The sequence below is a fragment of the Lolium rigidum genome, chromosome 1 (assembly GCF_022539505.1).
Source record: "Lolium rigidum isolate FL_2022 chromosome 1, APGP_CSIRO_Lrig_0.1, whole genome shotgun sequence".
NCBI lineage: Eukaryota > Viridiplantae > Streptophyta > Magnoliopsida > Poales > Poaceae > Lolium > Lolium rigidum.
The window spans coordinates 113,542,991-113,555,571 of record NC_061508.1 but is presented as its reverse complement, the minus strand read 5'-3'; the positions used below and the strand labels follow the sequence as shown (position 1 = coordinate 113,555,571).

The 12,581-nt window shown below is 42.9% G+C and overlaps 1 protein-coding gene across 1 annotated transcript; it reads left to right on the top strand.

Moving 5' to 3' along the window:
- The first annotated feature begins 585 nt into the window (after positions 1-585).
- Positions 586-2,518, top strand: LOC124680214 (desmethyl-deoxy-podophyllotoxin synthase-like). Its single transcript, XM_047215310.1, has 2 exons — positions 586-1,467; positions 1,772-2,518. The coding sequence occupies exons 1-2, from the start codon at positions 586-588 to the stop codon at positions 2,399-2,401; spliced, it is 1,512 nt and encodes a 503-aa protein (XP_047071266.1). The 3' UTR covers positions 2,402-2,518.
- Positions 2,519-12,581: the final 10,063 nt, after the last annotated feature.

Sequence of the window (12,581 nt, the reverse complement as noted above, 5' to 3'; positions counted from 1 at the left end):
TTTTAGAATTGTTAACTCTCCAAAAACGGCGCCTCCAAGAAGGGAACAATGTTCCTAGCTATCATGACCAATGACTTTGAAACAATTGATATTTTCTCTATCGACTAGCAAATAAAAGGTCCGATACAAACATAATAATATCGGTTTTGCTAATTTTTAGTTGATTGATAACTAGGTTAGTTCTCTGGAGACTTCTAAACAATATGATTACACCGTGATTCATGCTAACATGAGTTGTAATTGAGACTTTTGTAATGGTAAAAGAGGTTGCAACTGAGAAAAATCAGAGCGTTGGATTACCTCATGATTTAAGCTACTCCCAACTCTTGGGACACGTAGTGCGGCGCTAGTATTAATCACCGTAGAACATCGAGCAAGGCTAATAAGTCAGATCCAATAATGCTGAACGTACGGACAACTTCTTACGGAAAAGGATGTTACGCACAGACTGTGTGGATCTCAGGTTCGTGCACTGAGTATCCGTAGGTCTAGCATTATTGGTGCACTGAGATAGACCAGACCACGCATTCAGTTCAAGTCTACATAATTGGATTGGTGAATACTATCGTTGACAAGACACAAATAATGGAGGACACCTCTGAGTACTGCTACCTCGGCTGGGCTCTCGTGTCGCTGGCGCTGCTGCTTGCAACGTTCAGGTGGTGGCGCTTGACGGCCAACAATGGGTTGCGGCTGCCGCCAGGTCCGTGGCAGCTGCCGTTCATTGGCAGCCTGCACCACCTGGCCGGGCAGCTTCCTCACCGTGCCCTGCGCGAGCTCGCGCAGCGCCACGGGCCGGTGATGCTCCTCCGTCTGGGCGAGGTGCCCACGCTGGTGCTGTCGTCCCCGGAGGCAGCTCGCGAGGTGATGAAGATCCAGGACCTGGCGTTCGCGACGCGGCCGCTGACACCCACCATGAGCGTAGTGACCTGCGGCGGGCGAGACATCATCTTTGCGCAGTACGGCGAGTACTGGCGCCACCTCCGGAAGATCGCCGTCACGGAGCTCCTCGTGGCGCGCCGTGTCGCCTCCTTCCGCGCCATCCGCGAGGAGGAAGTGGCGGCCATGCTGCGTGAGGTTGGGTCCGCCGCCGCGGCCGGCTGCCAGGTGGATATGCGCGCCCGGCTGTCCACGGTCGTCTCCGACATCACGTTCCGCGCCGTCATGGGCGACCGGTGCAAGCAGCGTGAGCTGTTCCTGCGAGAGCTCGACAACCTCGTTGGGCTCGCGACGGGGTTTAACCCCGTGGACCTGTGGCCGTCGTCATGGCTCGTCAGACGCTTCAGCGGCACCCTGCGCTGCGCCGAGGAGAACCACGCCCTGGTGTACGGTATCATCAGGGGCGTTATCCAGGACCATCTCGACAGGAATAAGCAGGGCGAAGAAGACGAGGACATGCTTGACGTGCTGCTCAAAATACACAAGGATGGTGAGATCGATATGGTCGCAGTCGAAGCCGTCATCTTCGTATGTACTTCCTCCATCCATAAAATCCTCCACCAATTAAATAATATTGAAGATTTGTTTAAATTTAATTGTATCTACTCTCTCGGGTTTCTTCTAATTGACTCGAATTTAGTATAAAGCTGTACTAAATCCGAGACAATTAAAAAAGACCGTAGGGAGTATGTACTAACCGGTGTTTAGATATATTTCAATTTAGACGAATTTACGATATCTTTTTATGGTATAGAGGTAGTAGTACAAATCATCTCTCTTTTTCATACTCCCTACACTACAAAAAAATTTATTTGACAAGCACTACCGACAGGATCTCTTCGCCGCCGGCAGCGAGACATCGGCAACAACGTTGGAATGGGCCATGGCGGAGCTGGTTAAGAACCCAAGGGTGATGAAGAAGGTGACGGCCGAGGTGCGCCGAGCCTTCAAGGCCGGCGGCATGGTGGTCGAGGATAGGCTCGGAGAGGTGCCGTACCTGCACCTTGTCATACGGGAGACGCTCCGTATGCACGGCCCGGCGCCGTTGCTACTCCCACGCGAGTGCCAGGAGCCATGCCAGGTGATGGGCTTCGACGTGCCGAAGGGCACGCAGGTGATCGTCAACGCCTGGGCGCTGGGCCATGACGAGCGGTGCTGGCCCGACGGTACCGAGGAGTTCCGGCCGGAGCGATTCCAGGCCGGCGCCGATGCGGCGGCGGTGGATTTCAGGGGCACCGATTTCGAGCTCCTGCCGTTCGGCGCCGGCCGGAGGATGTGCCCTGGGATGGCGTTCGGCCTTGCCAGCGTGGAGCTCCCGCTTGCCAGCCTGCTGCTCCACTTCGACTGGGAAGCGCCGGACCTGGCTGGGTTCGACATGACTGAGGCATTCGGCGTCACCGCGCGGCGGAAGGCCGACCTCCTCCTGCGCCCTTCCCTTCGCGTGCCCGTGCCAAGCCCCTGACCAGCTGGAGTCCAAGTCCACTATATATTTCAGCACATATATATTGTTGCATGCATTCTCACTGTAATTGTGAACACGTCATTCCCTTGGTTTCGTCGAAGCCACTAGCCCACAAGAATACGGAGCTATAAATTTGATTTTCTTAAAAAAAGAAACTTAATACTTCCTCCGTTCCAGTTCATAGGACTTGTGCGTATCTTTAGGTCGTAAGTTTGACCATAATAATACATGAGATATATTATAAAATACAGAGTATATATCATTAGAAACCTTAGATGTTTTACTTTCTAATGATATAATTTTTATGGTGTAAAATTATTATTATGTTGGCTAAATTGACAACCTAGAAATACGTGCAAGCCACGGAGGTAGTAGTAATAAAATTAGTTGTGTTGTTATAAAAACCGGGGGTGTCTCCAATAATAAAATAAATAAATGAAATAAGGAGCACATTGGCAACAGGCTCAGCAAATCCAGGTATGTAGACAAATATGAGGCGTTCAGGTCATTGCTAAAATGTTGCACTAGGAAGCTGAGCGAATTGTTGTGCTTAAAGCCTCATGACCTCGACTCAAAGCCAAAGACAATGAGGACAATGGGTTTCTCTCTTTTCTTTACTACTATAAAGGTTAAAATCGGTGACTGCCGATGTCACGTTTCGATCAATTTAGAACCAAGATTTCATCCTCCTTTCTTATCACGTCGATGCCCCGTTGACCGAAGTAGCCGAGCCTCCCACATCAATATCCCTCTAATCATATCCCACAATAATCTCTGATGTAGTTAGTTTGTTATTCATCTATTGATTTGTTTGGTTCATCGAGAGGCACGCTCGAAAGCTAACCAAAACAAACAACAATTAATTTCTTTTTAAGAGAGGGAGGCGTCGAAGGCGCCAAATTTCATTCAACTCAAACACAGTTTAAAACATGTAGTATAATACCCTGAATGAGTCATATAGTTTCCGGCTAGTCCATTGACGATAGCCCCTCTTACACAAATATGTTTACTCCTCCTCAGTCGGATCCCCTGGTGGTCACACCCCTCGTCTTTGCCCCTCCTCCCCTCGTTCCCGTTCATCTGGACACAAAGCCATCAACTTAGATACACATATGCCGGATCCATCTGAGTTGGTTGGAAAGGAAAACATGGAGAAGAAGGTGGACGAGGCCGCGGAAAAAAATAAGTTTTACTAGCAAACCATAAAGTGGTAGTTTTTGGATTATTAAGCACAAATACGATACGGTAGTTATTTTTTACATACACAAATGCGATAGTTTTGCCACTGGGACATTGCTCCAAGAAGAAAAGAAATTGTCAAACTTGTTTTTTAGAGAAAAAGGGGCATGCCCCGGCCCCAAATATATTGAAACCAGATATAGCAGTTTACAGCATTCAGAGGTTTTAAAACCTTACAAACCAAGTTCTACTCGTAGACCCATACTTATACAGCACAACGACAAAGCACAAGAGAGCCAACAAATTGCATCTAACCAACGGAAGACACCAGTGCAAAGTCACTTGGCGACCCATGACCTGAAAACATGCCCCATCCCCCACCAGGACCGAGATCATTTGCTTCAAGAGTCCTTGCCGGATCTTCCGCAGTCATAAGCATTGGGCCAAACCCCCTCGAATTGTTCCTGTCACAAACCTCCAGAGTAGTTCTTGCCTTCTTCTGTGGAATCACCCAGGATCCGGCCACAATATCATTGGTGGCAATCTGGCCACTCCTTCCAACTTGTTCATCATACATATCAGCCCTTCTTTTTCCACTTCCTTCAGCAAAATCTTCCACTGAGCACAGTTGTTTAGCAAGCGTCTCCACAGAGCCTGCATGCCAAACCATTGCACCCGATTGAACACATGGTCATTTCTGGTAATCCAGATAGTCCTCAAAATAGCAGCAAAAATCAAATTGCATTTCTTATTTTTCTTTCTATCGACTCACAGTAGCAGCAACATCATGCATATCCGAGATATTCAACTTTAAACCCAGGGCATCCAAAACCCCTCTCCAAAAGTTAGCGAGCAACAACACACTCAAAAAACGAGATGTTGACATGACTCTAGTTCATTGCAAAACACACAAGTCAGATCATCAACACTTTGTCTTTTAACCAGTGTTATCTCTAGTGAGAAGCTTATTATGTGAAAGCAACCGAGAAAAAAATGAATTTTCGGGGGCACTTTGATTTTCCACACACAATGTATATCAATAGTTTGAATCCCTCCAAAATTAACCACAGCATATAAGGATTTAACACTATAGACCCCATTTGCTGCCCACTTCCAGATCAAACAATCCTTAGAATCATCTAACTGGAGAGTTTGAGCAATTTGCTGAATCTCAAACCATCGCAACATAAGTTTGTGGTCAAAACACCTTCTAAAGGTCATTTTCAGAGAAACACCATCCCAAATATCAGCAATGGTTTTATTTTGTTCATTTAACAGGAATACACTTCCCGAATTGAATAGCTAGAGAGCAAGACCCAAACCAGTGGTCTTCCCAGAACTTAATAGTTCTACCATTACCAACTTTCCACATATAACCCATCTTCGCAGCCTTGGCAGCCCATAACACCCCTTTCCAAAAAGGAGAGGCCCCAATATCAGAGCAAGAAAAAATATTAGGATTATTCACATTATACTTGCTATCAACTATCTGTCTCCAAATTTTGTTATCATCCAAATGGTATCTTTTAATCCAGGAAGCTAGAAGGCAAATATTCATCTCTGATAAGTCAGGGATGCCCAACCCTCCATACTCCTTTTTCCTAGTGACCAAACCCCAATTAGCTAAGTGGTACTTATGGTGCCCCTCATAATTATCCCACAGATAGTGAGCCATCTGAGAGTTAATCAGAGTAATAGCCCACTTAGGAAATTTGATCACACTAAGCAGATAAATTGGAATACTGGCCAAAACACTTCTAACCAGCTCTAGTTTGGCAGCATGATTTAGAAGTTTACCTCTCCAGCCAGCAGCTTTCTTAATAATTTTATCAACAACAGGTTGAATATCCTCTTTTTAAGCTTACAAGTAATGCGGAGGGACCCCTAAATACTGCAAGGGAAACTCACCCAACTTGCAACTCAAAGATTGAGCAAAAAGTTGTGCATCACTTTCAAGCACATTAATAGGAACTAGATCACACTTATGAAAATTGATCCTCATCCCAGACATATGCTCAAAACAAGCTAAAATCCACTTTAAATTGATGGCAGAAGATAACCTTTTTTCAAGGAAGAGTAAAGTATCATCAGCATATTGCATACTGATAATACCCCCCCTCCCCATGCCTTGCATAAGCCCAGCTATTTTTCCACCAGAAGCAGCTTTGTATAGAATTTTAGTAAAAACATCAGCCATAAAATTAAAAAGAATAGGTGATATAGGATCACCTTGTCTTACGTACACCCCTACTAGTAAGGAAAAAATTGCTATTGCAATCATTAATCCTCACACCCACAGAACCATTATATAATAAACCTTCAATGATTCTCATCCACTTGGGGCTAAAACCCCTCATCCTCATAACTCTTAGCAGAAAATCTCTATCAACTCTATCATAAGCCTTTTCATAGTCAAGTTTAAAAATAAAACCACTATTTTCACTATGAACAGCATCATGAATTACTTCATGGGCAGAAACCACACTCTCAAGTATGAATCTCCCCTTAATAAAAGCAGTCTGATTAGGAGAAATAAGTTTCTCACTCACCACACCCAACCTATTAGTAGCACATTTAGAGAAATTTTTGAAACTACAATTAGTCAAGGCAATAGGTCTGAATTTCTGTATAGTTACAGCATCAGTTTCCTTAGGAATCAAAGTCAACAGAGAAAAATTTAGTCTAAAAAGATCAAGTTTTCCTTCATTCCAATCCTTAACCATATCCATGAAGTCAGCTCTAATGAGCTCCCAAAAATGTTGATAAAATAAGAAAGAAAAACCATCAGGACCAGGAGCACCTTCAGCATAAGAGCCAAAAATAGCTTCCTTTACCTCTTTCTCAGAAAAAGGAGCATCAAGCATATCATTATGATTCTGTGACACCATATCATCTGGGTCCCAGAAATCATCTACTATATTAACATCAAGACAAGACTCTTTACAAAACAAAGCCTTATAATAGTTAACAGCAATGTCCAGCATACCTTTGTTGTCATCAACCATACCCTCATCTCCTTGTAATTGACAGATTTGTTTTTTCCTTCTTCTCTGATTGGCTACAGAATGGAAATAAGAAGTGTTACGATCTCCTTCCAAAATATATCTTTCCCTAGATCTTTGTCTAGCTTTAATTTCCTCATTAATCCAAATCTTGGTAAGCTCAATAGAAATATCTTTCATCCTTTTTTTAGAAACAGGAGAAAGACACTGTGTTTCAGCAATAATATCAAGCAGATCATATTCAGCAACCAACTTTTGTTTATTCTTTCTTTGAGCAGATTCAATATTAGCAGACCCAACCTTTTAACCCTTTCCTGGTATTTCTAATTTTAAAATTCCATCTGTCAATAGGTTTATGAAGATGACAAGGGGCTTGCCAAAATTTGGCAACCACCTGGTCAAAACCCTCAATGTTAAGCCACCACTTCTCAAATCTAAATTTCTTATTAACAGGAACTTTCAAAGCCCCAGTGTCCACAATCAAAGGAGTATGATCACTCCCAACCCTAGCTTTTGAGGTTAAGCTACTAGCAGGAAGAGAGAATCCCAGCAAGTAGTCACAAACACTCTATCAAGCAAAGCCATAACCAGATTATCTTGGTTATTAGCCCAAGAAAATTGTCTACTAGGATTTTTAATTTCCATCAAATTAAATTTATTAACCCAATCATTAAAGAGATTGGCCCAGTTGTTGGTTGATGTTTCCAGTGCTTTTCTCACACTTTTCTCTAATGAGATTGAAATCACCCCCAACCAGGGTAGGACCATTCCAACAAGCCATAATATTATGCATTTCATTGATAAAGTCTAACTTATACTCCTCATAAGCAGATCCATACACAGCAATCGCTCTCCAAATGACATTGTCTTTTTTTTCTTTAATATGAACAGATACACAAAAAGAAAGAATATCCCATTTAATAATATCAAACAAATCAATATTAATACCAACAAGGATCCCTCCAGCAGTTTTCACAACAGGCAACCAATTCCAGGTAAACTTCTCTCCTGGATCTAATTGTTTAAGCTGAATGCTAGAGAAGTCCTCCTTTTTAGTTTCAGAGAAACAAATAATATCAGGACATGTTTCTCTAATGAGATCATGTACTCTAGTAAGCTTATCAGGTCTATTTAGACCTCTAGTATTCCATATTAGAGCTACCACCATTTTTAAAAATCAGTTTTCTTCTACCTTTCTTCTTACTGTGGACTAATGTCCAAGGTTCATCCTCATCAGGTACATCACTAGTGTGATCTTCCTGATCAGAGACAAACACACCCTCATCATCAAAACCAACCCTCAGTTCATCCACAGATAGACTAATGTCATTGGGGAGAAAACTCTCAGGATTGGAATTATGGAAATCTATAAGCCTATTGGTTTCAACTTTTTTAATTTCATTAATAACGTAATCAACATCTAGACTTTTGTGACCCGGACTAATGCCAGCCAGTTTTTGCGAGTGTCATATAAAGATGGATTATCAAGAGCAAGCAAAAGAATTTGAGAAGCCATGTATTCTATTACCTTTAGGAATCTCCAAATTTTTAGCCTTCTTTAGATCTTGAGCTCTCTCTATAGCAGACTTACCATCCCTTGGAATCCTGGAGCTCATCCTTGTAGCTTGAACAGGTCCCCAGTTCTTCTTTTCTTTCCAAGCCATAGGAGGCATCACATGAGCAGGATTGTTGAGCACAAAACTATCCTTCTTCTGGATCTCATCAACACCTTCCTCATCACTCTCATCATCAAAGTGCTGGAGAAGATTCTTCCCAATATTTTCCTCAGCTCCCCTTAGTACTAAAGCATTACTGACTTGTACAATTGGCTCTTTCCCAAGGACTTTCTCCTGCACAGATACTTCCGGCTTTCCGATGAACAATGGGAATGTACTTCATTCCTCCCACCAGGAGGCATTGAAGACTTTGTCTCCATCTTGTTACTAGCTCCATTATTTTTGTCCTTGTCCAAGCTCTTAAAGTCATCACCAATTTCCTCATCATCATTCACTGTGTCACCTTTATTGCCCAGACCAGGATCTTCATCATCATCATCCACATCAATAGCTTCTCCCTCACTCTCTACCACAAAATTGACCAGATAAAAGCACTGCTCCATCTCAAACAACTTGTTGGTTGGGATCTTGGACTTGTCTCTCACAGCCACCTTAACCCTGACCTCCTCATAGAAACTTCTGAATATGCCATGCCGATCAATATTAACAAGCACACCCGAGAGATGTTGAGATTTGGCAGACAATTTTCCAGGTCAACCACTTAGCAGGGATACCATAAATCTTGACCCAAATTTCTTGAAACTCCTCAAAAGGCTCAGCTTCACCCTCCCAGTTCTCAAAGTAGATCACCACCCCATCTTTTTTTAGATTGATGGAGGGGTATTCCACCAAGTCTTTAATTCTTTTACTAGGAGGAAACCTCACTAAGAACTTCTTGGGGCCAATCTGTCTGATCTGCCAAAACCAATTTGCCTTCCACATATCAATGAAACATTTCTCAAGGTCACCAGCTGATATTTCACCTTCATTGACCACCACCACACCAACATTATCCATGTTCAGCCATTGCACGACTCTCGGACCCTCCACTTCCACATGGAAGAAACCCAGACCCCGGATTTGCACTCCCCCAATATTGGGCTGTTGGAAGAAGGGAGTACCACATAAGGCAATTGTCCATATGGTGCCCAGTCTTGCTGCAGATAAAACACCTTTTGATCCTAGTGCACAGACCCACATAATGTCCCAGCTCTCTGATGGCGTGTATTTCACACGTTCGTTGGGCAACCCCAAGAGGAAGGTATGATGAGCACAGCAGCAAGTTTTCCCTCAGAAAGAAACCAAGGTTTATCGAACCGAGGAGGAGCCAAGAAGCACGTTGAAGGTTGATGGTGGCGGGATGTAGTGCGGCGCAACACCGGAGATTCCGGCGCCAACGTGGAACCCGCACAACACAACCAAAGTACTTTGCCCCAACGAAACAAGTGAGGTTGTCAATCTCACCGGCTTGCCGTAACAAAGGATTAACCGTATTGTGTGGAAGATGATTATTTGCAGAGAAAACAGTAAAAACAAGTATTGCGATAGATTGTATTTCAAGAAAGAGAATTGGACCGGGGTCCACAGTTCACTGGAGGTGTCTCTCCCATAAGACGAACAACATGTTGGGTGAACAAATTACAGTTGGGCAATTGACAAATAAAGAGAGCATGACAATGCACATACATATCATGATGAGTATAGTGAGATTTAATTGGGCATTACGACAAAGTACATAGACCGCCATCCAACTGCATCTATGCCTAAAAAGTCCACCTTCGAGTTATCATCCGAACCCCTCCAAGTATTAAGTTGCAAAGCAACGAGACAATTGCATTAAGTATGGTGCGTAATGTAACTAGTGACTACATCCTTGAACATAGCACTAATGTTTTATCCCTAGTGGCAACAAGCACAACACAACCTTAGAACTTTTCGTCACTCGTCCCGGTGTCAATGCGGGCATGAACCCACTATCGAGCATAAGTACTCCCTCTTGGAGTTAAAAGCATCTACTTGGCCGAGCATCTACTAGTAACGGAGAGCATGCAAGATCATAAATAACACATAAGCATAACTTTGATAATCAACATAACAAGTATTCTCTATTCATCGGATCCCAACAAACGCAACATATAGAATTACATATAGATGATCTTGATCATGATAGGCAGCTCACAAGATCCGACAATGATAGCACAATGGGGAGAAGACAACCATCTAGCTACTGCTATGGACCCATAGTCCAGGGGTAGACTACTCACTCATCACTCCGGAGGCGACCATGGCGGTGTAGAGTCCTCCGGGAGATGATTCCCCTCTCCGGCGGAGGTGCCGGAGGCGATCTCCGGGATCCCCCGAGATGGGATCGGCGGCGACGGCGTCTCGGCAATGTTTTCCGTATCGTGTCTCTCGCATGCGGAAGTTTCGTCACGGAGGCTTTAAGTAGGCGGAAGGGCAAGTCGAGAGGGGCACGGGGGCCCCAGATGACAGGGCGGCGCGGCCAAGGGGGGGCCGCGCCGCCCTAGGGTTTGGCTCCCCGTGGCCCCACTTCGTTTCGTCTTCGGACTTCCGGAAGCTTCGTGAGAAAATAGGCCCCCGGGCTTTTGTTTCGTCCAATTCCGAGAATATTTCTTTACTAGGATTTCGAAACCAAAAACAGCAGAAAACAAAGAATCGGCACTTCGGCATCTTGTTAATAGGTTAGTTCCGGAAAATGCACGAATATGACATAAAGTGTGCATAAAACATGTAGATAACATCAATAATGTGGCATGGAACACAAGAAATTATTGATACGTTGGAGACGTATCAGCATCCCTAAGCTTAGTTCTCGCTCGTCCCGAGCGGGTAAAACGATAACAAAGATAATTTACGGAGTGACATGCCATCATAATCTTGATCATACTATTTGTAAAGCATATGTAGAGAATGCAGCGATCAAAACAATGTGTATGACATGAGTAAACAAGTGAATCATAAAGCAAAGACTTTTCATGAATAGCAATTCAAGACAAGCATCAATAAGTCTTGCATAAGAGTTAACTCATAAAGCAATAATTCAAAGTAAAGGTATTGAAGCAACACAAAAGAAGATTAAGTTTCAGCGGTTGCTTTCAACTTGTAACATGTATATCTCATGGATGTTGTCAACATAGAGTAATATAATAAGTGCAATAAGCAAGTATGTAGGAATCAATGCACAGTTCACACAAGTGTTTGCTTCTTGAGGTGGAGAGAAATAGGTGAACTGACTCAACATTGAAAGTAAAAGAATGGTCCTCATAGAGGAAAAGCATCGATTGCTATATTTGTGCTAGAGCTTTGATTTTGAAAACATGAAACAATTTTGTCAACGGTAGTAATAAAGCATATGCATCATGTAAATTATATCTTATAAGTTGCAAGCCTCATGCATAGTGTACCAATAGTGCCCGCACCTTGTCCTAATTAGCTTGGACTACCTGGATTATCACCGCAATACATATGCTTTAACCAAGTTTCACAAAGGGTACCTCTATGCCGCTCGTACAAAGGTCTAAGGAGAAAGCTCGCATTTGGATTTCTCGCTTTTGATTATTCTCAACTTAGACATCCATACCGGGACAACATAGACAACGAGATAATGGACTCCTCTTTTAATGCTTTAAGCATTTGACAACAATTAATTCTTTTCTCATTAGAGATTTGAGGATATTTGTCCAAAACTGAAACTTCCACCATGAATCATGGCTTTAGTTAGCGGCCCAATGTTCTTCTCTCACAATATGCATGCTCAAACCATTCAACTCCGTGTAGATCGCCCTTACTTCAGACAAGACGAACATGCATAGCAACTCACATGAAATTCAACAATGAGTTGATGGCGTTCCCCAAGTAAACATGGTTATCGCACAACAAGCAACTTAATAAGAGATAAAGTGCATAATTACATATTCAATACCACAATAGTTTTTAAGCTATTTGTCCCATGAGCTATATATTGCAAAGGTGAATGATGGAATTTTAAAGGTAGCACTCAAGCAATTTACTTTGGAATGGCGGGAAAATACCATGTAGTATAGGTAGGTGTAATATCCCAGGTTTAGAGGCAATAAAATGAGAGAACACCAAAGTGTGCATTGCATTCATGCATAGAAAATCCGGGGAATTTTCGCGCTTTCAAATAAAACTTACCACAGTCACTGAAGTTTCACTTGACTTGCTGGAATTGAAGTAGATCATCAAGTCAAGCGCTATAAACTTCACTGTGATCTTTGCTAAACCTTGTTTTGGGTAGAGATGATTTGATCTATGGATTAGATCAAATGGAATTAGATTTACAACAACACATTCTTTAAGAATCAAACCCTAACTTATTAACACTTAAAAGTTAGCAACTACCTTTGTGTGTAAATTAATTCACTTATAAATAAGTTAAACCACAGGGTCTAAAGTGCATAA